The following is a 27,343-nucleotide window of genomic DNA, read 5'->3' as shown; positions in this document are numbered from 1 at the left end:
TCTGTTGAACAGGATGCAGCATTTACCATTTGGTTTACAGGCTTTTAATTCTGTAGCTTCGATGACCTGCACCATCAGACGCCCGATGCCTGAAGTCTTTTGCGAGCGAGCTACAAAAGAGGAGGAAAGCCCGGTTAAGTTCTCCGAGCCTGCAGGTAACGCACAGAGGACATGGAGCTCTCTAGATGACCTAACACTCCCCTGCGGCCCCTGCCACGGTGCTGGGCCTGGCCGACCAGCGTCTGGCTGCTCTGCCTTTGCCCAGGCTGTGTCCCTGCTGGGGCGTCTTGTCCGTGCTCCCTGCTTGTCTGCATCCTACCCGGCCTTGAGGATGCGCACGGCCCATCTGGACCCCCATCTCTGCCCCCTGCGCGCCCATTATCCCCAGCTTCTGCGCGTCCCGCAACTTCCTCTCCAGGAGAGGCCGCTGCAGAGCTTGTGTTTATGCAGCCTTGTAGTAACGCTCTGTTGCCTAGCGATGGTCACAGTAATAAAATAATACATTCTATCTGTTCAGCACTAAAAAGCAGCTAACATTTATTGGATACTTTGTGTCAGGCACCGTGCTAGACCTCTACAAAAGTTTTATTATTTAAACTGCACAATTCCGCGATCTGGTAGCTGAGAACTGCCATCTCCACACAGGACAACCGAGTCTGACAAAGGACTGTGACCGCCCCCGTCACAGAGGCTGTCAATGGCAAGGTAAAAAAAAAGTCACTACCAGGTACCAAAGGCTATTAGCCACCCACTGTCATTCCGTCACATGTAAACACTTCAGCTTAAGACCTTGCTCTATTTTGAGGATGTACTCAAAACCCTTTCATATAGAGGGGAATGAGTCTGGGAACTCGGGGTTATCTTGGTAAATATGAAGTTAAAAAGGTTTTGCTCTCAAGCATTTAAAAATGAACGAAAGGCTGCTTGTGAGCTATTGATTTTTCAAAACTTAGGGCGTGTAAAACTTTACGACAAGGGGTTCCCGTCCGCCATGCCAACCTCTCCAGCGTGGCACTTACACTCCGTTCCCCTTAAAAACAGGGCTGGGCCATACTCATCTTTGAAGGCCCAGTTAGGACTAGCACAGAGCTTGGCACAGAGTAAGTAATAAATGTCTAAAGAATTGAACATAGAGAAAATGCGTAACAGTAGAGATATTGATGTTAAGCAAAACTAACAGAAAAACTGATTTATGTCTTTGACCAATTAAGAGATCGTTATATGCTTTACAGATCATTCAGTCGTTGATTCTTCAATAGCAAGCATTTGAAGTAACATTAAAACAAGATTCAATCAGCAAAAGCCAATATGCACATACCTTTCAAGAGATATAACAAAATAAGGGGAACCTGAATAAAAAAAACAGAGTTGCAGCTACAGCAGGGGAACATGACGGGGAGGCCTGGACAGGGGAGGCCTGGGGGCGGGCACGGGCGGGGCTTCCGAGGAGGGCGGTTTGGTCAGGCAGTGGTGGGGGCGAGGCAGAGGGAAAGAGGTGGGGCTCTGCCCTGAGTCTGGGATAGGACATTACCCTTAATTTGGGAGGCAACAGGGAAGACGCTTAGCAAGATTAAGTCCTGTAAGAAGAATGCTCTGGAAATGATAGGGACGGGCGATGGGGGGCCTTGTGCCAGGGTGGAGGTTAGAGGGTCTTAACTGGGCTCCGCCACCGGGAAAGGACCAGGACGAGGGAAGAGAATGAGAGAAGGTGCGCGACGTGGCCTCTGAGTAGGGAGCGTGCGGGCTGAGAGCGTGCCTGCAGTGTGGGTGGCGGGGACACCACTGCCATTCCTGGGGCTTCCCGGGAGATACCGGGGTGCGAAGCCCAGCAGGCGGCCAGGAGAGGTCGCGGTGTGTCCGGAGCGTGGGCTCAGGGAAGCAGCCCAGCATGACTTTATGAAACAGCAGAGGGACAGAGAAGCTTAGGCGAGGGCGGCTCCGGGTAGAGCGAGAGGAGCCGCTCTGACTTCCTGCCGTCGGGTGCAGGGACCTCAGAGTGAGTGAAGCCATGGGTTAGGTCACTGGTGTCCCGTGAGGGAGCCATCTGCACACGATGGGGACAGCAAGTGGGGCGAACGGCGTGTGAGGGGGAGGAGAGCCCTGGGATCTGGGCCCGGCTATGGAGGCGGACGGGTAGACGTGGACGGGGCTGGGGCAGGCGCCCGGAGAGAGAGGAGGAGCGGGGCTGAAGGCAGGCAGGCCGCGGACGTGACGCTGGGTGAAGGCAGACAGGCCACGGACGTGACGTTGGGTGAAGCAAAACGGACCAAGCAAAAGTGGGCTTGGTTGTGCAAAGGACCTTCTTCCTTTGCCACAAGAGAAGCGAGGTCTCAGGGCTGGCATGGGATGCCCCCCATCTGTGTGGTGGGTAGGGGGTTCAGGGAGGCCCCGAGGGCAGCAGCAGCCAACGGGAGCACAACTGCCTGGTCCCCCAGCAAGTCTGTCCTTCAGGCTGTCGCTGTTTAGCCCCCTCTGCAGGAGCAGCAGCTTGTGTCCTGAGAGTGGGGCCTGTTCCCCTCCCCGGGGTCCCCTGGCAGCTGCTTCCAACCCTCCAGGGCACCACCAAGTACCTTGATAAGCTTTTTCCCGTTTCTTCTTTTCTGTGTCGATGTACTGCTCAGAGGCCGCCTTGATCTTCTGGACCCAGGCAGTCCTGGAGAGGCAGAGCACAGCCGTAGGGTTGGCTTTCCCGCACGCCTCCCGGGCTCGGCCAGGAGCACCAAAGCTCGGCCCTCACTCGGCCCTCCTGCGCCGCCCTCGGCTTTGACAAGTTTCCCATCACAGACCGAGTGTTAGCTCAACCGAAAGGCTTGTTCGCTACTTGAAGATCAAGCTGGGGATTTGTGGGCAGCTACCGCTTAGAGAACACCAGGCACCGGCAGGGTGCTGGCACCCAGAGGGAGACGCAGGGCGCCACCACAGTGGCAATTCAGCACGACAGAGGGACATTCGACCTGAAAGCAAAGAAGCGGGCGCACAGAGGAGGGGGCGGGCCCCCGTCTGCCATCACAGAGGTGGCCGTGGAGGATGGTGGCTGGCCGGGCAGAGAGCAGGAGCGCGGCGCTCCACACCAGGCGGGCAGACATCCTGGGGGGTGGAGGGATGGGGCTGGGCTGAGACACACAGTGAAGGAGCCGGGCCTGCCGCACGAGGGATTTTAGCAGGAAGCAAGGTGCCGGATCTCCCGTTTTGGAAGATCTTGAGGAGAGAGCGAGGCAGGGACACAGGCTGAGCTGATGGCAGCAAGCCGGCACGTCCACACCGAGGCTGGCCGGTGGGACGGGGCTGGGCGGGACCGGTCAGGGGAGCCTGGGGTGCAGGAGGAGCAGCACTCGAGCATGTCTGCAGGCGGCTAGTGGGAGGGAGCCGTCCAGGCTTCAAGGCAGGTCCCAGGTGGTCAGGACTGACTGACCTCTCGTTAATGTTGTCTGTTCGGAGGGTGTAGACCCGGTCAATGTGAGAAATGTGGAAGACGGGCTCATCGCTGGAAGGGTCTGTGGGCAGTTTCACCAAGACTTCATTCAGGAAAATGGGCTGAAAGAGTTAGGGCCGAAACAGAGGCTGTGAGATGGGCCAGAACCCTCCACCTGCCTATGTTTCCAGAGAGCGCTGTCTGTTCCGAAGAGCCTTTTTTTTTTTTTTTTTTAAAGATTTTATTTATTTGATAGAGATCACAACCAGGCAGAGAGAGAGAGGAAGGGAAGCAGGCTCCCCGCTGAGCAAAGAGCCCGATGTGGGACTTGATCCCAGGACCCTGGGATCATGACTTGAGCCAAAGGCAGAGGCTTTAACCCACTGAGCCACCCCGGTGCCCCTGAAGAGCCTTGCTGAGAAGCAGAGAAGAGGCTGGCTTCTCGAGCCTTCTACTTAGGGAAAAAGAGACAGTGTCCATTTTGTGGAAGAAGCATGTTGGGCAGATCAGAGATTCCTGAACTGGGGACAGGAGCTCCGAGTGCCCACGGGTCAGGGTCACTCAGCACTCTGCTCCCGCTTCAGTTTCACAGAGACCTGATGCTGAACGTGGATGGGGGCGGCGGGGGGGCTACATGTCAAGTTTGCCAGGGAGGAGGCCAGAGCCTACAGCTGGAGTCCGGCCATCAGCGGCCAGAGGGCAGTGAGGGCCCCGCGACACTGGGCCTTCCTTCCTGGGATGTGACGAAGGGGGAGTGACCCATCTGGAGACGGGGGAAGAGAGTCACATGGGGACAAGGAAGGCTCAGGCCAGGAAGGAGGTCTTCGAAGTGGCGGAAACACCTCGTTAGGCTCCTGACGCCATGGCCAGGGACATGACACTTACCGTTTTATACATTCTGAACTGGGCATTGGACTTAGAGCTGAAAAGCTTCTCAGAGCCTGAGGAAACAGCAAACTGCTTGACCATGTAGGTCAGGAGCAGAAAGTCGTTGAAGAGGAATCCATGTAGCTCCTTATTGCTCTTGGTCTTATATAACTTTCCACTGTGCAGAAGCTTCCGGGGCCCCAGGCAGTTGGTGAGGGAGTTGAAAATCAGTTGCTTAAAGAGAAATTGTCGCTTTGTGAGTGCCAGCACAAGCCATCCCCATGTCCCGTGGGAAGCCAGTGCCCCGGACCTGAGGTGCTGTGGTAGAATCTTGTAGTTGGGAAGGTGGCTGGAACCATCCACCTTGACACAAAAGATCCTTGTGTTTATTTTTCTTCAGAGTTCAGAGTGGCATCGTGAAAAGCCTCACTCAGAGCCACAGAATATGGATCTTAACAGCTGGATTCAAGGAACTCAAAAAGATCCAAGTTCTCTTTCTAAGAAAGGGAAATGACACCCCAGAAGGGACAGGACGGTGGGTCCCGGGGCTGGGCTGAGGCAGATACTGTTCACAGGCTCCGGCTCCCCACCCAGCGGCTGCCCAGGGGGCCCCAGCTTAGCCCCACAGGGCTCACCTCTGCGAGACCGTCACACTGAACGTGGGCCTGGATCCACTCCAGCCGGTCGGAATTTTCTTTTTCCCGAACTCCTTCATTAACTTGGGAGCAAAGCTCCTCTGCCCGCTCGAGAGCCAGCTTTAGGGAGGAGTGGTCTACATGATTCTCCAGGGTGTTCTCCAGAATCTGGAAAAGAGTGGGCCGCGTCATCTGGTGAGCAGTGTACCCGCCCGCCCAGGTGTCGTGCTGGCTGCTGCACGTGCTGGGCGCGGGCCACTGGCTGCACAGCTGCCCTTGAGGAGCTCACGGCTGCTCTGTTCCTGGGGAGACAGGGACTTGGGTAAAGAGGCTGTGCCAAGTGCTGCACAGATCAAGTGCCCTGAGACCTGTGGGCATCTAGGGGCTCTCGGTGGGGTCTTAGCAATAGGACCTGTGTGAAAGGGGCCTGCCTGCCGCCCCCAGTCACTTGAGCCAGTGCCTTTAACCCACCAGGGGACCTGGGTGTGAACCTGCTGAAGGACAATCATGTGTAACATTCTGGGGGTCACTGGTCTTTTTAAAAAATCTGCAGAAAGCAATGAATAACTCTGCTACGGGAAAAATACAATAAAATCATGTCATCCCCTAGTAGGAAACATGTTCAGTTCATTCCAAAGTGCCTTCAAACTAATGTCACAAATGCAAAAGAACAGAGGCGCACCCCCCTGTGTGGCCCCTGCAGCAGATGCCTCCTGACTGGACTCTGGTCACGGTGGGACCACAGTCCTCTGTCTACAGCTCCAAAATGGGACAAAGCCCCGAAAGTCTAACATGTTTTCCAATATTCATTTGGTGACAAAACCTGACCTAGCCGGAAGAGAGGCCTTTATTTATTCTACTCGGAAGTGATGACTCACGTACGTCACTGTAGGAATACTACTGTGTTTGGTTAAAGGTGATGACCAGGCTTTGTTGTGATGTCATATGAGAGACAGTATTTGAATTACATTCTGAATTTTGAGACCCATCCGGCTCACACTATTTCAGCTGAGGGCCTGCGGATGACTGTATTAAGGGGTCAGCTTGGTATCATCACTGTGGCACGAGGTCCACACTGAGCCAGCGCGGCTTAGAGACCAACGGTCAAGGGATAATCCGTAAAAGCAAGTCTTACACTACTTCTGCTGTTTTCCTTTGTAAGATGATTAAAATTGCATCCATGATAACTTATGGAAAGATGCTTCTCAGAAGGCATACTGGCTCAAGAGGGCCACCTAGTTTCTGTTAAAAGATGGATGGCTTTTAGGACTGTTGAGTTAGCAAGTTGAGGTGGGCACGGCGCGGGGATGGCAGTGAGCCCGGGTGAGGCTGTGCTGAGTCGGGGGCTCGGGAGACCATCCAGGTACAGGTGTTCAGCTGGGAGAAGAATTCTGCTCTCACCCGAAAGACTGGAGTCCAGGGTTGTACTAGCAGAGGACTCTGTCTGGGCTCAAGACAGGCTCTGCAGCTGCAGACCTAGAGGGCAACCGCCCTGCCTAGAAAAACACACTCCTGACTCTGAGAGGCCAGCGGAGTTTCCTAGGGGAGGGGGCGCAGGTTACTCCAGTGACCCTGGTTGACCTGTATTTGCCTAATCCGGATGCCCGTGTGCACTCATGTGCGCACACATGGCCCCGCCCATCGGACCATGTGGCCGGGGAGGCTGCCGCTCTCCCGGGCTCCCTGGCTAGGGCCTCCGTGGCCCTCTGCGGGCCGCTGCTCCGTCCCCGCCAGGGCACTCACGCTTCTGATGAGAAGAGGGTAGCGGGTGATCCTCTGCATGGGCTTCAGCAGGAAGCTGGACAGGGGCATCCCCTTACAGCGAGGGTCGGACGCCAGCTTCTGCAAAGAATAGACAGGCTCATGAGCCTTTGAGGAAAACAAAGGAAGCACCGACTGTACTCCTGATGTTGAGCACCTCGTAGATTTCTAATTTCTCTTAAAGACTCGGGATTTAAAAATGGTATGTCTCAGATGAACAGACCTCCGAGGGGAGGTCAAACTTCCTACCCCTGATGCTCAACCCAGAAGAAGCTTTCATTTCTCTCTTTCTCACATGGATCTGTGGCTGTGCCGTGTCTCCCTCCTCTGCTTCCAGAAGCACGGACCGCTGTCTTCCCAGCCGGCTCCTTCCCGATTCCCACTTCCTTCCTCTCCTCTCCCAGCTCTTAAGTGATGGTGCTGCCCGAGGCCCCATGCAGTGAAGTCCCGAGCGTCACCCAGACCCTCTCCAGAGCTCCATGCTTGCCGCCTTACTCTCCTTCCTACCGGAACCTCCCACTCAGCACCTCGGCACACCCCGAAGTCCTCACCTTCTTTCCCGAAAGCCTTCTCTTCCACCTCCGTCCCTGCTGCACCGCTCTGCACCCATCCACCTTCCCGCCACACGCCGGGGAGTCCCCTTTCACGCCAGTTCGTCTTCTAAATAGCTCTTGATTTCCCCTGCCTCTGCCTGCCATTGTCTCTGCTTTGTTCGAAACAGTCACTACCGTTTATTGAGCACCTACGATGTGCCAGGTAATGAGTGCACTTGGCTACTGTGCCTTCTCTCTCTCCACCTAGTTCATAGTCGTTTCTGAAGACTCACATTATGCCTCCCCTTGGGCAGCCTCTCCCCTTCCTTGGCGCCCTCCCTCCTTTTCCGTGATCCTTCTTGAGCCTCACAATAACCCGTGGACGCCTTTATCGCAAAGCCACCTCTGGACTGGGTAAGACAGGGAGAGGGGTCACGTTTGAGTTGTCTCCATGACCTTGTAGACTGTTAGCCCCAGGAAACTAAGTACCCCAACATTTTTGCTTCTACTCCTATTAATATTTACCTGAATAAAGTAGCTAGTATTCTTGGGTGACCTTTTCTTTTTTTAATGACCATTGGTAATGATTGAAAAGCACATTTATTATAATTTAACTTTTGCCACGATGGGATATTAAAACTGTTCCCTCCTTTTGTTTTTGGATATATCTAAGATGTATTTTGTTCTGTATTATCTGAGACTTTTGAAACAGTTACATTTAGAATGAATATTATTGTTAGATTTTGTTTTTAATATAATGTAATCAACACAATGCCTTTCATTATGAGACTATAAATTTATTCTTACTATTGTTAACAGTTGTGATGACACTGATACCCTATTTATACTGTGGCTGTTATTACTATTTGGAAAATTTAAAAAATCTTTTACTCATGCTTTATTTTTTTATTTTTTTTTTTTTAAAGATTTTATTTATTTATTTGACAGAGATCACAAGCAGGCAGAGAGGCAGGCAGAGAGAGAGGAAGGGAAGCAGGCCCCCTGCTGAGCAGAGAGCCTGATGCGGGACTCGACCCCAGGACCCTGAGATCATGACCTGAGCTGAAGGTAGTGGCTTAACCCACTGAGCCACCCAGGCGCCCTTACTCATGCTTTAGATGGTAAAGATCCAGTTTCTTTTTAAAGATTTTTATTTATTTATTTATTTATTTATTTTATATAAAGATTTTTATTTTTAAGTAATCTTTGTGCCCAATGTGGGGCCTGAACCCATAACCCCGAAATCAAGAGTCACAAACTCTACCAATTAAGCCAGAGAGGCACCCCTAAATATCCTTCATTCTACTATTCATTATTTTAAAGCATTTAAATGCACTCAACAGTCCCACATTTATCTACTTATTCTGACCAGTGTTTGTGTCTGTAATTTCGGTTCCCTTGTATGCTTCTTCTGGTTCATTTTTAAGCAAGCCCATGCCTCCCACCCTTACTGCCAACTTCATGAAGAGTCAGTCCTCAGGGCCTTACCTAAGTCGAATCATTTTTGCATCCCGGAGATCATCATAAGGAATGTAAATATAATTAACATTTACTGAATGCTTATACAGGCTGGTCTCTGCTAGAAAGTACTTTAAAAGTAGTAACTGACCATCTCTGGGTTACACACTGGAGTCCAAAGGCACCAAATGTTAAGTAGCTTGCCTTGGTCACATGCCCCGCCGTCTGATTCTGAAGGCTGCTTTATTCTAGGATGAGGCAATGTGGCCTCCTGGGATGATTCTACTTGGTTATGACAGACTCTTCTTTTCATGTAAGGTTTATTTTTATTCACTGATTTTTATTTTATTTTATTTTAAAGACTTTATTTATTTGACACAGAGAGGGACAGTGAGAGAGGGAATACAAGCAGGGGGAGTGGGGGAGAGAGAAGCAGGCTTCCCACTGAGCAGGGAGCCTGATGCGGGGCTCGGTCCCAGGACCCTGGGATCGTGACCTGAGCCAAAGGCAGACACTTAAGGACTGAGCCATCCAGGCGTTCCTATTTGCTGATATTTTAATTAAGATTTTAACAACTATATTTATAAGAGATATTGGGTTATAACTCTTTTTTTTCATTTTTGTAATTAAATATAAATGCAAATATAGGCTTTGGGGGTCAGGAACACTTTTGCCTTATACAGTGAATTAGACGGGTTTGTCTTTCTTTCTTTCTTTAACATTTTATTTATTTGAGAGAGACAGAATGAGTAGGGGGCGGGCAGAAGGAGAGGGCATAGGACAAGCAGACTCCCCATTAGGCAGGTACCCCGAGATCATGACCTGAGCTCAAGGCAGACACTTAACTGACGGAGCCACCCAGGCGCCCCACAGTTATATTCTATTAGTGCTTTTCAGTGTACCTGTTCTCAGATATATTGATATCATTTGTGCTTTTATCTTTATTACTTACTCCATCTTTTTTTTTTTTTTTAAAGATTTTATTTATTTATTTGACAGAGATCACAAGTAGGCAGAGAGGCAGGCAGAGAGAGAGGGAAGCAAGCTCCCTGCGGAGCAGAGAGCCCGATGCGGGGCTCGATCCTAGGACTCTGAGATCATGACCCGAGCCGAAGGCAGCAGCCCAAACCACTGAGCCACCCAGGCGCCCCACTTACTCCATCTTTTGTTGGAATTTTTATCCTCTGCCTAAATATCTTATATTCTATGCTTAATTATTTTTTCCATTCTTTTTTGATAATGAAGATATTAAAATGATGCATTCTCCCTTCAGGCACTGTGGTTGTAACAGACCCCAATATGCAGTATTTCAGAAACCTAAAAACAGGAAGACATGTAGAAAAGGAAGCAGCAGATGTGACTCTCATTTCTGTCACCACTTTAACATGTGTGGGAAGAGTGTGTGTTGCCCAACACGGGCGAAGATGCGTTCGCGTTCGCACACCGGGCTGGGCTGCGGTACCCGCCGGGCATCTCGCTGCTGGATCTCTGGGAGGCTGTCGCTGACCCCTTACGCTACCCACGGCGGTCTCTGACGGCCCTTCTAGCGTGACTGCGCACCAAGGCTTTGTTTTTAATTTACGACCATGGCACCACGGAGCTAAATGTGTTCTCTCATTGGCTTCTGGACTTTTTGGGGACATGGGGGCACACGTGGAGCACATGGACAGAGTCACACGTGAGTGTTTAAGCAGCGTCCTAAGTCCAGTGTCGCCCTTCTCCTCTCGTTTCCTTTGGTCCCACTGTATGCATCCACTGACATTTTATCTTGCTGCTTTTGATATATTTGAGTAAACTATTTTATGCTTTTTTGGGAATAAGGTGGGTATAGTTCACAAATTTAATATAAATTTAATAAAGTGACATTCTGGATATTTTGGGGGTATAAAGTAGCTGATTTAATAGGCTTAAATAACACTCTGCTAATAGATGGCAACAACATGGTCCCAGTGGCAAGAAAAGTCAATTCTACATGGACGGTAACACCAACACTCAAAACATTTTTTGCCATATTGGTGTTTCCTCTGGAAAGTTGGGGGGGTGCCCTTCCCCAGGCCGAGCCCCCTGACGGTGCAGCCTGCCTCCAGGCTCAGAACGAGGTGGCCTGCCCACGATCCCAGAATGGAGTTACCTTTAAAAATTCCTTGAACTCCGTGTCTTCGTCCGTCTTCTGCTGTAACAGAGCTGCTCCGTTCAGCTGACAGCTACAGAACCGGATGTAAGCCTGCATGTGGGACAGCTCAGCGGCCAGGATGTCCCCGATCGTCTGCACCGGCATCTTCTCTCCTCCCGTCTTCTTCCGGACCCGCAAGGCCCTGCAACCAACACACTCCCATGGTCAGTTTCTAGCGAACTTCGTCAGTAAATAAAGGATGAATATCATGGGAGACTAAGGAAATGAGAACCAGTGAGTTACCTAAACACCTGGCACTGTGAGGGGAGAGTCAGAAGGAGGCGGCAGCGGGGGCCTACGTGCTGCTGGCCAAGCCAACCTGGGTAAAACGTTAGCAAAGAAGAGTAAGAAAACGGAAGTCTGTACACGGGGCTATTTCTAGGTCCTTGGAATTGCTTTGGACTCATTTTTGGTTCTTAGCAAAGTTCCTTTAGAGAAATTCTAATGTGTTCTCAGCTGAACCAAGAAGAAGGGGACAAAGGGAGCAGGAGCCCACAGAGGCCAGGCGTGGAGGGAGAGGTGAGCACTGTCCTCAGGAGAGCTGCTGCGCCCTGAGGAGGGCAGAGATGCAGCAAGGGCTGGGCGTGCTGAGTCCCCTGCGCCCTGGAGTCCATCCTCACAGGTGAGGGGGATGGGAAGTCACCCCAAGGAATGGAATTTCTCACACAGGGACTGAGGAGACTGCCAGACCAGCCAGGATGCCTGGGGCAGGAGCTACAGCTTCTCTCCTACTCTAACTAGAGTCAAGCAAATTTTGAAATCCTATGTTAATATTTTATGATTTAATTTTTCTTTGTCCAAATTTTTTCTTTGTTGTATTTCTCAACTTCAAGAATTATGTATTTTACAGTTACGGGGCATTTCATAAAATGACAATAAAATAAAAAGCTTGAGGGAGCAGAGAACAATTAAAAGTTCCTTTGCGAAACAGCCCTGTGGGGAGTCAAGTGAGGACGTCCTGGTCCTGGGGGCTGGGGGCGTCCACTGCCAGGGCGGGAGCTGCTCGCAACTCACTTCAGCAGCTTCGTGTTACACATGATGAGCTCCTTCCAGTTTACAAAGATTAAGGCCATTTCTCCTTCAGTGAGAAAGCCTGACTCCACCATCCGTTTCTGAAAAACCTAAATTCAAGACACAAAAGAAATGTTAGCTGGGGTGTGAATACACAGGCTATGTGGTCTAAATCAAACAATAACTTCACATATTGAAACTAATATGATCATGATGTTTTTAAATAAACCTACTTATGATTGCTAAATTTTCCCCCAAATTTTAATTTAAATTCTAGTTAGTTAACATAGAGTGTAATACTGGTTTCAGGAGCAGAATTTCGTGATTTGTCACATATATATAAAACTGAGTTGATTGCTAAATTTTATTTTATTTATTTGAGAGAGAGAGTACAAGCATGGGGGGTTGAGGGGGAGAAGGAGAGAGAGAATCTCAAGCAGACTCCCCGCTGAGCATGGAGCCTGACCTGGGGCTCAATGTCACCATCCTGAGATCATGACCTGAGCTGAAACCAAGGGCCAGATGCCCAACTGACTGAGCCACCCAGGTGCCCTGATTGCTAAATTTTAAGTTGCATAATTTCCCTACTGTTTGCTCTCTGGTTCTTACTAGGGCTAATTCTTCTTCTTCTTCTTTTTCTTTTTTTTGGTAAGTGGGCTCCATGCCCAACTTGGGACTTGCGCTCACAACCCTGAGATCAGGAATCACATGTTCCACTGATCGAGCCAGCCAGGTGCCCCTTATTAGGCCTAATTCTGAGGAGGACTGAGGCCAGTACTCTCATCAATAAGAGGAGCTTCTCCTACCTACCTCCTAGGGAGATGAAGCAGGTTCAATGAAACCATGTGCATAAAGTACCCGCACCCCGTGAAAGCTGCAGAATTGAGGGGCTGGGCATCCCAAAGTCCCAGAAGCGGTCTGTGAGAGGGTCAGCAACAGAAAAAGTGGTGATTTACATGGCCCCCACGCAGATGCGGACTTCAGAGGCTGGCTGGCTGAGCGGAAATGTGACCCTCTATCTATTTTCCACGACACCGGAGGATTTACGAAGCTGATGGGTACCTATCTGCACACGCCTGTGTGCATGTGTGCACACGCTGTGAGTGGGTTCTGAGTGAACTTCACAGATGACGCAGGTCAAGCCCAATCAGCTATTATTATTATTATTATTATTTGTTTTTAAAGATATATTTATTTGTTTTTTTAGACAGAGTGAGTTGGAGAAGGTTCGGAGCAAGAAAATTCTAGGAAGACTCTGCACGGAGCATGGAGCCTGAAGTGGGGATTGATCTCAAGGTCCCAAGATCATGACCTGAGCTGAAATCCAGATCCGGTCCCTTAGCTGACAGAGCCACCCAGGCGCCCCTCAGCTGTTGCTTTTCCCGGGGCACTCATGAGGAAAGAAAGGCTGAGAGAGGGATCTGCTCAAGGTCACAAACCTAGACCACGAAGGAGCCAGAACAAAAACACGTCTTTTTGATTCTGAGCTGGTTTCCACTGAACAACTGGGATTCCCAGCAAGTGACTGGTCTAAAGTCTTCGGAAACCGTGAAGTTACCCGAGACAACCTTCTCGTGTGTGATCTTTCCAAGATACGACATGTCAGCCTCCTAAAGGCGCTCGTCGGCCCTGGGATAAGGCGCAGACTCCTTCTGAAGGCTCACCACGCCGGCGCGGCCTGCCCCTGCCAGCTTCACCCGCCTGGCCCCCCGAGGCCTGGACACACCACGTGGGACCACCCGCAGGACCCTAGCTCCCGGGCACAGCCTTCCCACTCCTTCTTCCTCTTCCAGGCACACTTGTCCTTGTCCTTCGGGTCTGTCCTGACTCTCCTCTGTGGCAGGGGTGGTCAGCCCTCTCCTGGCTCCCACCTCTCTGTTCTGCCGCCGTCTGTCTGTCTGTCCTCGTGACTGTGAACTCTCGAGGGCGGGAACGTTCTCCTTCCCCTCTGCTCTCCAGCACAGAGCTTTCTGCCCGCGGCAGGTCTTCGGTGAGTGTCGATTTACTGAGTTGTGCTGAGCACGGGCTCGAAGGATTCAGGTAACAGTGCTATGAAGCGGACGTCTCTGAACCTTCGTCGTTCCAAGACTGGAGCGAGGATGTCAGGATCCTCGGACCGGAGCGCGCCCTGGCAAGGTGGTGGGTCTGCTCCGAGGTGCCGGAAGGCCGGGAAGGCACCTGCTGGTCTGTTCTCTCACCCGCTGATGAACATTCATCCCATTCACCTGCCTCCGAGAGGGAAGCAGAGGACGGTCGGACCCTCTGAGAGCCTCCGTGGGGATGGCGATGAGCCCGCCTGGCCTGCGAACCGCGCTCTCACTCTATGTCCCTGCCCCCGACGTGAGCCCCTGCTCCTCAGCCCGGGCAGGCGGGCAGAGTGGGAATAACCCACGGGGAAGTGACGGGTCTGAGTGGGGGAGGCGTGCGGCCCCGTGCACGCTCCACGCCGGTGTCCGACAGGTGCTTCCCCGGCCATTGGCAACCTCCCAGCACTGCGACCTGCCAGCGGCAGGGGGATGCTCGGAGGGGTCAATGACAAGATGGGCTGTTCTTCTCGCCATCCTTCCAGGTCAGAGAAGTGTAGACGTAAACACACATAATTCATTCAGGGCCGACCGGAAGGCCTGTAAAGGGCCAGACTGAGTGTTGGGGACACAGGATGAAGGATACATGTCCCTGATGTCAGGGGCTCACAGCCTCGCGGGCAAGAGAGACGTTACCCACTAGCAGCGTGGCAGAGTGTACTTGTGAGCAGAACAAGTGTGCGGGTCGCAAGCCCCAGCTTGCACGCGGGCTGGAGGATGGTGCGAGGGCGGGCCTTTCTGGGGGCCGATGGAGAAGGGTGCAGCTTCCCCGCCACACCTCCAGCGAGGTCACGGCCAGGCACCTGCTGGGCCCGCTGGGGACATGTGTTCTCTTCGACGGCTTGTTTATTTAACTGGGCTTGAAACATTTGGTGAGAACGAGGAGCCACAGAAACAAGTCTTACTTTGTCTACTCAAACACAGACCATTTTTAAGTGCTGCTGTAGCGGCTGTTGCTGGCTTGGGGGTCACTGGGAACGGGAGTCGGCGCCGACAGGGAACACAGGCCTCACCTCCACGACGAGCTGCAGGTCGTCCACGTACCGCTCCTCCGTCCGGATCAGCTCGTGGATGTAGCCCTGCCTCTTCCTCTCCCCCGGCTGCATGGTGTCCAGGCTCTGGAGGTCCGCACACCCTATGGGAAGACAGGGCACAGGTTCAAAACAGCCCTTTCGTCGTCTTTGTAGGAAACAGACAATTATCAGCAGATGTGCTGGGTTTCAAATAGAGCCTCGAAAGAGCCACGCAGCTTTCCAGAGTAACCGATGGTCCGCAGAGCGGCGCCCACCTGCCGAAGGCCGGCCTCACCGCCCGCTCCCCCGGAGCCGCAGGGAGCCATGCCCCTGCCATCTCACGGGGGTCCGCGCTTCTCTTCCAAATCAATGACAGAGGAAGGGGTTTTAGGAATGGCCTCAGAGAGAGGAGAACTGTTCTGAACTTGTGGAGAACCTGTGCGGTTCTCTTCGCTGCGGGACATTTTCAAAGGTAGATAGTGATCTTCGAGATATCAAAGATATTTGATTGATTAAATCAACCAGCCGAGGGACAGATGTGATTAAATCAATCAAATGCCTGAGACCAGTGTTTTCCAAATTGCAGGTCATAAGCCATCTGTGGATCCGCCCATCAATTTTGTTTTTAAAAATGTGGGTTAGGCACGCTCTCTCTTTCCCTTTCCCTCACTCTCTCAAATAAATAAATAAAATCTTAAAAAAAAAAAAAAAGAGCATCTCAGAGGCTAAGTCGGTTAAGCATCTGCCTCCTTTCAGCTCAGGTCATGATCTCAGGGTCCTGGGATCCAGCCCTGAGTCAGGCTCCCTGCTCGGTGAGGAATCTGCTTCTCCTTCTCCCACTGCTCCAACGCCTGTCTTGTGTGCTCTTTCTCAAATAAATTTTTTTTTAAAGATTTTATTTATTTATTTGACAGAGAGAGATCACAAGTAGGCAGAGAGGCAGGCAGAGAGAGAGAGAGGAGGAAGCAGACTTCCTGCTGAGCAGAGAGCCCGACACGGGACTCGATCCCAGGACCCTGAGATCATGACCTGAGCTGAAGGCAGCGGCTTAACCCACTGAGCCACCCAGGCGCCCTCTCAAATAAATCTTAAAAAAAAAAAAAAGTGGGTTGGCGGGCACCTGGGTGACTCAGTGGGTGAAGCCTCTGCCTTTGGCTCAGGTCATCATCTCAGGGTCCTGCGATAGAGCCCCAGGTTGGACTCCTGGCTCAGTGGGGAACCTGCTTCTCCCTGTTCCCCTGCTCATTCTCTCACTCTCAAATGAATAAATAAAATCTTTTAAAAAATGTGGGTCAGGCTTAGCATTAACACAAACAAATACAAACCAGCTGGTGTGCAGCATTGGTAATTACTGCTCTGTGAGCACTTTTACGTAGGTGTGTAGAGAATCTTACTGCTAAGAAATGGCTGAGGAACATTTCTCTAGATTTCTCAAAGTCAAGTGTTACAGTTAGGAAACCTGAAATTCCTGGAATTCAGCAGTTCCCAACAAGGCCACTGCCTTAGCCACCAGAACTGGTTCCAGGACATCATGGCCATAAGACCTCGAGGCAAGTCCCCAGCAGCCTCGCGTCAGGGTGAGCGCCATTGCTCAGTCTGGATCAATTTAAGGGCACACGGGAGCTGAACTGAATGTCAGCCCCAGAACCGACACGATTCCAGAATTACTTGGTACATAGCTGAGGGCTTGCCTTACGCACAGTGGCGGGGGACTACCTCAGGTAGGCCTTCCTCAGACAAAGAGAAAGAGCAGGTAGGTACCAGCAAGCTACCACGTGAGGGAGACAGAAAGCCGAGTGAGGTGTGGGTGACCGTCGAGGCTGAGGCAACCATGAGAGGCAGCGGGAGCGGGGGTGTCACACTGCCCCAGCCTTCATCCATGGGACAGGCGGGGACCGATGCAGAGGCACCACTTGGAGATGTGCTTGTGGGGCACTGGGAACACATAAAGCCACAGAGGCAGAAAATGCAAGGATCAGACTGGGCTTTTCCAGGGGGCTTCTCTTTCTGCTTGCCTTTGAGTTTTTATATATTTTGTATAGATCTGGGCCAACAGTTCTAAGGGAGAAAATTGGTCTATTTTCTGTACGTGTTGCCAACAGCTTCAAAAAAATTCTTCTCACAGTAAAACAGAAATAAAATAAGGCAGGTTGTGTTTGGTGCTTTCAAGAAGACATCATGGTGCCACTGTCATGTTTAAAATTATCCGGCTTTTCTGGGGATCGTACTGTGCCCTGTTCTGCCGGCGAGAGCTGCAGAAAGACCAGGTGTCCTGACCCCGTGAAGCTAATACAGACCCTGTCTGACTAGGCTGTGGGGGCACGGAGGCTGGAGGGGGAATGTCAATGGCGGTGTGAGCTGGGGTCACTGGTCAGGGTGACCAGCTGACTGGGATGAGCTGTCGGAAGGGTTTCTAAGTCTCTGAGGTTAGCGCATCTCCTACACCCACGTGTACAGATTACACCTTCTCCCACGTCCTTCCCTGTGAGTTTACTCATGTTTGAGTTAAATATGTAGGGGACCATGGGTTTTATGTATTGATTATGTTTCTTCTGATACTCACTAAAATAAATACATAGCTTTTAGAACAAAACAAGTTCTCCTATGGGGCGCCCAGGTGGCTCAGTTGGTTAAGTGTCAGACTCTTGATCTCAGCTCAGGTCTTAATCTCAGGGTCATGAGTTCAAGGCCTGCACTGGGCTCCACACCGGGCTTGGAGCCTGCTTAAAAAGCAAACAAGTCGTCCCAGTACTATTTTGTGTGCCACCGTGTAGTGTACCCTCTGGTATGTGGATCACACTTCGGGAAGCGATTTATGGTAAAACCCACGAGCATCAGCCTATGTTCTGTACCTTGGAATAACAGGAAAAGTCTCAGATATTTTATCGTTTTTAAAAATTAATTAATTCTTTCAGTACAAAGGTTCTTAAAATTTTATTCTCTTCAAGTTTCCAATTTGACCCCAACCCTCACTTTCAGACATTCCTACCTCTGATGTCGGGGGAAAGGCATGGCAGCCCTTTTACTTCTGCCCTTCACTTCCCTGCTCACTCACCCCTGTACTTCCTTCCTGTGTTAGGGGATGAGGGGATCCTGTTTCCTCCTGGGGCCGCATCGTTAACCGAACCTCACCTTTTGACCCCTTGCCGTCCTCTCCACCCACGCTGTCCAACATGTTAGCCGTTAGCAACACGGAGCACTTGAACTGTGGCCAGTCCAAACAGAGAAGTGCTCTACGTGTGAAATACACAACCAGATTTCAAAGACCTAGTACCAAAAAACCTAGCACATAAAATAATGCATTAATAATTCTTATGTTGGCTGCATATTAAAATGGTAATATTTTGCATAATACTGAGCTAAGTAAAAAATTATTCAAATCAATTTCATGTTTTACTCTTTTTAAAATGTGGCTTTTGGAAAATTTTAAATTACATATGGGCTGGCTGCATTTGTGACTTACATTATATTTCTATTAAACAGCTCAAGCCAGCTGGAGCATTTTTTATTATGTTCCTTCCCTAACAGGGTGTTTTAGCGGCTTCTGCTATCTGCAGAATCAAGTCTTAGCTTAGTAGCACAGGGCTCCAGAGTCTCTGTATCTACCCACAGCTACATTTGCAACCTCACCTTTGACCATGTAGCCCGCCTGTTAGCCACCCTGGTCCAGGCTCAGTCCTCATGATGAGCTGTCCACACTGCCCACAGCCCTCTTCTCCACACACAGCCAGCTTTCTAACCCTTCAGGGTACAGCTCATGTGACCCTACTCTGGGGGAACTCTTCCATTCCTATCCCACTTACCCCCAGCTTGCCTCTCTTTTGTGCTTCCAGGCTAGTCTGCATCTGTATTTAACATTTCACATAACGTAACCTGTGCTATAGTTCACCTCTTATATAGTTGGTGTGTCCGTCTCTCCCATGGGAGGTCAGGGACAGGATCTCCCACAGTTCTAAAATATCAAATTTAACATAGCGTTTTGACCAGGAAATATCTGTCAAATGGCAGACTGTCAGGGTGGTCCCCAGACCTGTTTCTCACCTCTCCTCCGCTCTGTGCTACAGGGAAGCCAACCCCACAGGCTGCTTGTATAAGCTCCTATTTCAGTTGGCTTCTGCCCAGGTTTGGCCAATGAGAGGAGGCTCCGGAAGGAGACCACAGGGCCAACTGGGAGAACTCTCCTCCTGCTGGAAGAGTGAGAGGATAGGAGAGCTTTTAAGTCTGCTGGGTCAAGAAGTAAAGAATTGCTAGGTTTGCATCTCACATAAATGGGGAGTTCAAGAGTTCCAAAACTGATGGATCAACAGAAAAATGGTCCCTAGCTGGTGATACCCTTAGTGTGGTTGGCCAAAGAAAATGTACACTGTCTCTCTCACAACCGTGGTTCCACATGATTTTCACAGGAAAACCATCTCACTAAAGAGGAGTTCAAAGGAAAAAATTACAAAAAATAAGAACTGATCCACCATAAATAAAAATGATGACTAGGAAGAACCCTCAAGGGGGTCATCTGGCTGGCTCAGTTGGTATAGCACGAAACTCCTGAACTTCGGGTTGTGAGCTGCAGCCCCATGCTGGTGTAGAGATTTCTTAAAATAAAATCTTAAAAAACAAAACAAGAGGGGTGCCTGGGTGGCTTAGTCGGTTAAGCATTTGCCTTGAGCTCCACATCGGGCTCCCCTGCTCGGTGGAGACCTGCTTCTGCTGCTCCCTCTGGCTTGTGCTATCTTTCTCTGTGAAATAAATAAATAAAATCTTAACAACAACAACAAAACCCCCAAGAACATAAAGTAATAGAATAAACTCTAAAAAAAAAAAAAAGGTGAAGTTTCTATATTTAAAATAACTCAAGATATACATTAAGAGTTTAAATACATAAATACCGTCTATAAAAAAGAATGGCCAGGGATGATGCTTTCGGTTAAGCATCTGCCATTGGCTCAAATTATGATCCCAGGGTCCTGGGATCATGTCCTATGTCAGGCTCCTTGCTCCGCAGGGAGATTGCTTCTCCCTCTGCTGATGCTCCCCCTGCTTGTGTGTGTGTTCTCTGACAAATAAATAAAATCTTAAAAAAAAATAATGGGCAAATGTAAAAAGAAACTAATAAGAATGTTATTATTGGGGCACCTGGGTGGCTCAGGTCATGATCCCAGGGTCCTGGGATTGAGCTCTGCATCAAGCTCTCTGCTCAGTGGGGAGCCTGTTACCCGCTCTCTCTCTGCCTGCCTCTCTGCCTACTTGTGATCTTTGTCTGTCAAATAAATAAATAAAATCTTAAAAAAAAAAAAAGAGATTTATTAAAAAAAAAAAAAAAGAAGGTGGCCTGGAAAGACAAAAAGATGGAAAACATAAAATGGAGGTTAGGGGACACAGAGGACAGAATGACATCACCCCATACATCTAATGGGAATCTGGCGAGGGGGGTGGTGGTGAACAGAAATAATGGGAGGAAGTGATATTGAGATTATAATGGTTGAGAATGTTCTAGAATTGATGAAAGACATACCTCCACATATTCAAATGGAACAAAGATTCCTGATTATGGAAAAAATAAAAACCAATCCATACCTAAACTGCAAAACACCAGGAAGAAAAAAAATGATTAAGATGGCCACAAAGAAAAAGCAAAACAACTACACAGGAACAGTAATCACACTAGCTGCACACATCTCAACACAACAATAGAGGATACTGAGCAAAAATAACTATCAAACTCAAATTCTAATTATACACCATTCATGGATGAGGGAGAAATACAAACATTTTCAGACAAAGTTTGAGGGCATTTCCCACTAATAGGCTGACTAAAGGAACTATTAAGAGCTGTATTTTGGGAAGAAGGAAATTGAATAAGAAGGAATAATGAGGAAGGCTGGGGGACTCAGTTAAGTGTTTGCCTTCGGCTCAGGTCATGATCTCAGCATCCTGGGATTGAACTCTGCATCAGGAACCTGCTTTTCCCTTCCCTCCCTGCTATCTCTGCCTCACTTGTTCAAATGAATAAATAAAATCTTAAAAAAAAAAAAAAAGAAGGAATGGTGAAGAAAGAAAAAGAAGAAAGAGAAAAGGGAAGGAAGGAAAGAAAGAAAGAAAGAGAAAGAGGGAAGGAAGGGGGAGCAAAAACACTAGTAAATATGTGAGAAATCAAAATAATCATTGATGATATAAAGTAACAATAATGGTAGGTATAAATTCAAGGTGGATTTTAAATTTACTTAAAACTAATTTTTAAAAAATTTATTTATTTGACACAGCAAGAGCCAGAGTGAGACAGAATGAAAGAGCACAAGCTGCAGGGAGAGGCAGAGGGTAATTTTTTTTTTTAAACACATGAGAGGCAGGAAGAGAATCGTTAGAGATAAAATATCCCACCTGCACTGATCAGAAAAAGGAAGATAAACATCAAATTTAGACTTTGTGGAGGCAAACACATTTGTTAGAAATGGAAAGGTAACCATTCAAAGAATAGACACAGAAAACATAACTTTCAAACCAGTAAAGGGAAAAAAAGGAAGGAAATTTGATCAAAGCAACAGAAGTAATGTATAAGTGAACTACAACAAGAAAAGAAAACCATGGTAAATAGAAAATATATTAGGTGGACATAAATAGAAGTATTCCATTTTTCCAATTAATGTAAATTACTTAAATCTCAATTACAAGAAGACTTTAAAAGTGTTTTTTTTTTTTTTAAAGATTTTATTTATTTATTTGACAGAGAGAGATCACAAGTAGGCAGAGAGGCAGGCAGAGAGGGAGAGAGAGGAGGAAGCAGGCTCCCCGCCGAGCAGAGAGCCCGACGCGGGACTCGATCCCAGGACCCTGAGATCATGACCCTAGCCGAAGGCAGCGGCTTAACCCACTGAGCCACCCAGGCACCCTACAAGAAGACTTTAAATTGGATTTTAAAATTCAGCTAGATGCTGAGGGAAGATGTCAGAGTAGGAATCTGCTAGGGTCACCTCTTCCCACAGATACAGCTAGATAACACTGACATCAGTGAAAATAAACCAGAAGACATCAGGAAGACTGGCATGCTACTAAACAATGAATAGATCAACCAAGAAATCAAAAAGGAAATAAGAGGGGTGCCTGGGTGGCTCAGTTAGCTAAGCATTTGCCTTCAGCTCAGGCCATGAGCCCAGGGTCCTGAGAACAAACCACACACTCGGCTCCCTGCTCAGTGGGGAGTCTGCTTCTCCCTCTCCCCCTGCTGCTCCCCCAGCTCATGCTCTCCCTCAAAGAAATAAATAAAGAAAGAAAGTCTTAAAAACAAAACAAGACAAAAAACCAAAAAGGAAATAAGAAAGTATGTGGAAACAAATGAAAATGAAAACACAATGGTCCTCGGGGCGCCTGGGTGACTCAGTGGGTTAGGCCTCTGCCTTTGGCTTCGGTCATGGTCTCAGAGTCCTGGGATTGAGCCCCACATTGCGGGGTCTCTGTTCAGCAGGGAGCCTGCTTCCCCCTCACCCCTGCCTGCCTCTCTGCCTACTTGTGATCTCTCTCTCTCTGTCAAATAAATAAATAAAATCTTAAAAAAAAAAAAAAAAAACCCACAATGATCCAAAATCTTTGAGATGCAGCAAAAGCTATTCTAACAGGGACATTCATAGCAATAAGGCCTACCTTAAGAAACAGGAAAAATCACAAATAAACAACCTAACTTTATACCTAAAGGAGCTAGAAAAAGAAGAACAAATTAAACCCCAAACCAGTGGAAAGAAAATAAAGGTTAGACCAGAAATAAGTGAAATACAAACAAACAAACAAAGGTTTTATTTTGCTTGCAGTAGCTTTTTGTTAATTGCACAAAATCATGTTTTTGCCATTTAAACATTATCACACAATCCTATTCTGAAAGACAAATGTTCATTAAAAACTAAGCAAAAATAAAAATTTACAACCTTAATTACCTAGATTTGTCATTTAAAGGAGGTTTAAAGGGAAAAAAAAGGGTCATGGAAGAGGGGCTTTCTTACAATCTTTTTCACAAGTGTCACATTTTCTCCTAAAAGGGAAAAAAACCAAAAACAACAGAAAAGATCAATGAAACCAGAAGCTGATTCTTTGAAATTGATAAATTTTAGCCAGACTCATAAAAGAGAAAAAGAGAGAAAGAGAGAGGGAGGACTCAAACAAAATCAGAAATGAAAGAGGAGAAATAACAACTGACATCATAGAGATACAAAGGGTTATAAGAGAACATTATGAAAAATTATATGGCAACAAACTGGACAACCTAGAAGAAATGGATAAATTCCTAGAAACATATAATCTCCCAAAAGTGAATCAGGAAGAAATAGAAAACGTGAATAGACTCATTACCAGCAATGAAATTGAATTGGAAAATTTAAAAACTCACAACAAAGAAAACTCCAGGACCAGATGCTGTTGCAGGTAAATGCTAACAAACATTTAAAGACATGTTAAACTTATTCTTCTAAAACAATTCAAAAGAATAGAAAAGGAAAAAAATTTCCAAATTCATTTTATGAGGCCAACATGACCTTGATACCAAAATCAGACAAAGACAGCACAAACGAAGAATTATAGGCCAATGTCTCTGATAACATAGATGCAAAAATCCTTAAGAAAATATTAGCAAACCAAACTTAACAGGACATTAAAAAAGTCATTCATCGCAATCAAGTGAGATTTATTCCTGAGATGCAAGGGTGGGTCCATATTTGTAAATCAATCAATGTGATACATCACATGAACCCATAGCTAACATCATACTCAATGGTAAAAACTGAAAACTTTCCCCCCTAAGATCAGGAACAACACAAGGATGTCCACTTTCACCACTTTTATTCACATAGTACTGAAAGTCCTATCCACAGCAATCAGACAAGAAAAAGAAGTAAAAGGCAACCAAAGTGGTAAAGAAGTAGTAAAACTTCCACTATTTATAGATGACATGATACTATATATAGAAAACCCTAAAGATTCCAACAAAAAACTACTAGAACCGATAAATAAACTTGCAGGATACAAAGTCAATATACAGAAATCTGTTACATTTTTATGCATTAATAATGAAATAGTAGAAAGGGAAATTAAAAAAAATCCCATTTACAATTGCACCAAAAAGAAAAAGTACCTAGGAACCAAAGAGACAAAAGATCTGTACTCTGAAAACTATAAAACACTGATGAAAGAAATAGAAGATGACACAAACAAATGGAAAGATACTCCATGTTCATGGACTGGGAGAACACGTATTGTTAAAATGTCCATATTACCTAAAGCAATCCCCAGATTTAATGCAACTCTTATAAAAATACCTAAAGCATTTTTTTCACAGAACCAGAATAATCCTAAAATTTGTATGAAACCACAAAAGACCCCAAGTAGCCAAGCAATCTTGAGAAAGAACAAAACTGGAGGTATCACAATCCCAGATTTCAAGATAAACTACAAATCTGTGGTAATCAAAACAGTATGATACGGATACAAAAAGAGACACATTGATTAATGGAACAGAATAGAGAGCCCAGAAATAAACCCATGATTGAATGATCAATTAATCTTTGACAAAGGAGGCAAGAATATGCAATGGGAGAAAGTCTCTTCAAAAAAGGTGTTGGGAAAACTGGAGAGCTACCCGTGAAAGAATGAAACTGGACCACTTTCATACATCACACATAAAAATAAACTCAAAATGGATTGAGAACCTAAATAAATGTGAGACTGAGTCCATAAAGATCCTAGAAGACCGCAGGCAGTGATTTCTCTGACATCATACACGGCAAGTTTTTTCTTTTCTTCTTTTTAAAGATTTCATTTATTTATTTGAGAGAGAGCACAAGCGAGAGAGCACATGTACACACACACACACACACACACACACACACACACAAGCAGGGGGAGGGGCTAAGGGAGAGGGATAAAGAATCTCAAGCAGATTCCACACTGACAGCAGAGCCTGATGCAGGGCTTAATCTCATGACCCCTGAAATCATGACCTGAGCTGAAATCAAGAATCAGATTCTTAACTGGCTGAGATATCCAGGTGCCTCCACAGCAAGTTTTTTCTAGATATGTCTTCTGAGGCAAGGGAAACAAAAGCAAAAATAAACTATTGGCACTAGAACAAAATAAAAAGCTTCTGCACAAAAACAGAAACAATCAACAAACAAAAAGACAACCTAATGAACGGGAAAAGATATTTGCAAAAGACATGATCTGATAAAGGGTTAGAATCTAAAATATGTAAAGAACTTACACAATCCAACATAAAAAAAAAAAACCCAAATAATCTGATTAAAAATGGGCAGAAGACATGAATAGGAATTTCTCCAAAGAAGACATCCAGATGGCCAAGAGACACAAGAAGAGATGCTCATCACTTGGCATCAAGGAAACACAAATCAAAACTGCAGTGACATATCACCTAATACCCGTCAGAATGGCTGAAATCAAAAACATAAGAAACAAGTGTTGCCAGGGATATGGAGGAAAAGGAATCCTCCTATGTTGTTGGTGGAAATGTAAAGTGGTATAGCCACTGGAGAAAAGAGTATAAAAATTTTTCAAAAAATTAAAGATAGAGTTACCATACAGTTCAGCAATTTCATTACTGGATATTTACCCCAAGAATAAGAAAACATGAATTTAAAAGATAAGAGCACTCTTCTGTTTACTGCAGCATTATTTATAATAGCTGTATTATGGAAGCAGCCCAAGTGTCCACTCATAGATGAACGGATAAAGGTGTGTGTGTGTGTGTGTGTGTTTATAAAATGGAGTATTACTCAGACACGAAAATGAATGAAATCTTGCCATTTGCAACAAGTGGATAGATCTAGAGTGTATAATGCTAAATGAAATGTCAGCCAGTGAAAGACAAATACTGTATGATTTTATTTATATGTGGAATTTAAGAAATGAAACAATAAAAGCCAAAAAACTTTTTTTTGTTGTTTTAAAGATTTTATTTAGGGACGCCTGGGTGGCTTCAGTTGGTTGAACAACCACCTTGATATCAGCTCAGATCATGATATCCTGGAGTCCTAGGATTGAGTCCCGCATCGGGCTCCCTGTTCAGCAGGGGGTCTACTGCTCCCTCTGACCTTCCCCCTCTCATGCTCGCTCTCATTCTCTCTCTCTCTCTCTCGGACAAATGAAAAAAACCTTTAAAGAAAATAAAGACTTTATTTATTTGAAGAGAGAGACACAGTGAGAGAAGGAACACAAGCTGGGGGAGTGGGAGAGGGAGAAGCAGGCTTCCTGCTGAGCGGGGAGCCCGATGCGGGGCTCGATTCCAGGACCCTGGGATCATGACCTGAGCCGAAGGCAGACGCTTAATGACTGAGCCACCCAGGCACCCCAAACAAACAAACAAAATACCCTCTTAAATGTAAATATAAAACTTTTAAATATAGAGAACTGGTGGTTACCAGAGAGGAGGTCGGGGAGAATGAGACACACAGGTGATGGGGGTAAGAGTACGCGCCCTGTGATGAGCACAGGTGTTGTACAGAAGTGCTGAATCACTATATTGTACGCCTGAAACTCACATAGCACTGCATATTAATTATACTGGAATTAAAAAAAAATTCAGCTAGATGTTGTTTACAATGACACCTAACGTAATCTTACAGAAATGTCAGAAGTAAAGGTTTGGACAAGGCTCCACATTTACAGTATATTAAAAAGGAACTAGGGAGCTTTTATTAGCAACAGACAAAATAGGCTTTTAAAGACCTGTGTAAACATTATAAATATTTAGGATGGTATAATAATTCTGGTTTCATTTGCAAGTAACAGGACAGCATCAAAATGTAAAATTAATTGACAAAATGACCTCTGAAAGAGAGGAAGGAAGAAAAAAAGATTTGAAAAATCTATAATCAAAGTAATCTCTCAATGAAAATTAGTAAATATGAAAGACTTGTATATTAACAGGCTTAATATAGTGAACACATAGGCAAAGGAATATTTTTCTCAAGCACCCACAGAATTAATTTCAACAAATACCAGCCTCTATATTTCTATGTAAACACATTTCCTGAATAACTGAAACACTAAGCATTGAAATTATTTCAAATGTTGTAGTTTCAAGAAGAGATTACCCAAAGCTCCAGGTAGCTTCCTCCTTTAGCAAAAGGCCCCTCAATTCGCTTGACCAATCAGTAGCATTTGTGACAGTGGATCACTCCCTCCTCCTTAAAATCCTTCTTTACTTGGCTTCTAGGTCGCTGCCTCATCAGCCAGTCCCCTCCTCTCCTTTCCCAGCTCCTCCTCAACCCACAGACTTAACACTGGAAGCCAAAGGCTCAGCCCTGTAACTATTCTCCACAAACAGCCTCGGTGGTCCCACCGAGTCTTGTGCCTTTAAGAATCATCGACGCACCGAGGCACTCCCACCCGTGCACTCCAGCCCGA

General features: G+C 47.1%; 1 protein-coding gene and 1 long non-coding RNA gene across 9 annotated transcripts in view; one reads left to right on the top strand and one right to left on the bottom strand.

Moving 5' to 3' along the window:
* Window positions 1-27,343, bottom strand: part of ITSN2 (intersectin 2) — a 140,246-nt gene that overhangs the window by 1,939 nt on the left and 110,964 nt on the right. For 7 of the 8 annotated variants that reach the window (XM_059132496.1, XM_059132491.1, XM_059132490.1 and 4 more), the window contains 9 exons: window positions 14,948-15,069; window positions 11,854-11,960; window positions 10,798-10,981; window positions 6,658-6,756; window positions 4,915-5,082; window positions 4,298-4,513; window positions 3,413-3,534; window positions 2,571-2,653; window positions 27-110 (listed from right to left, as the gene is read on the bottom strand). In XM_059132496.1, coding sequence (XP_058988479.1) covers window positions 27-110; window positions 2,571-2,653; window positions 3,413-3,534; window positions 4,298-4,513; window positions 4,915-5,082; window positions 6,658-6,756; window positions 10,798-10,981; window positions 11,854-11,960; window positions 14,948-15,069 — 1,185 coding nt within the window. Of the gene's footprint in view, window positions 1-26; window positions 111-1,318; window positions 1,350-2,570; window positions 2,654-3,412; window positions 3,535-4,297; window positions 4,514-4,914; window positions 5,083-6,657; window positions 6,757-10,797; window positions 10,982-11,853; window positions 11,961-14,947; window positions 15,070-27,343 lie in introns of all 8 variants that reach the window. The other variant, XM_059132498.1, reaches the window with a different exon arrangement.
* On the top strand, window positions 44-14,790 carry LOC131807297 (uncharacterized). Its single transcript, XR_009344381.1, has 4 exons — window positions 44-155; window positions 9,940-11,003; window positions 12,504-12,908; window positions 13,058-14,790. It is a non-coding gene; the product is annotated as an uncharacterized LOC131807297 (long non-coding RNA).

This window comes from Mustela lutreola, chromosome 9 (assembly GCF_030435805.1).
Source record: "Mustela lutreola isolate mMusLut2 chromosome 9, mMusLut2.pri, whole genome shotgun sequence".
NCBI lineage: Eukaryota > Metazoa > Chordata > Mammalia > Carnivora > Mustelidae > Mustela > Mustela lutreola.
The sequence above is the reverse complement of the archived record's forward strand: the minus strand, read 5'-3'. Positions and strand labels throughout refer to the sequence as shown.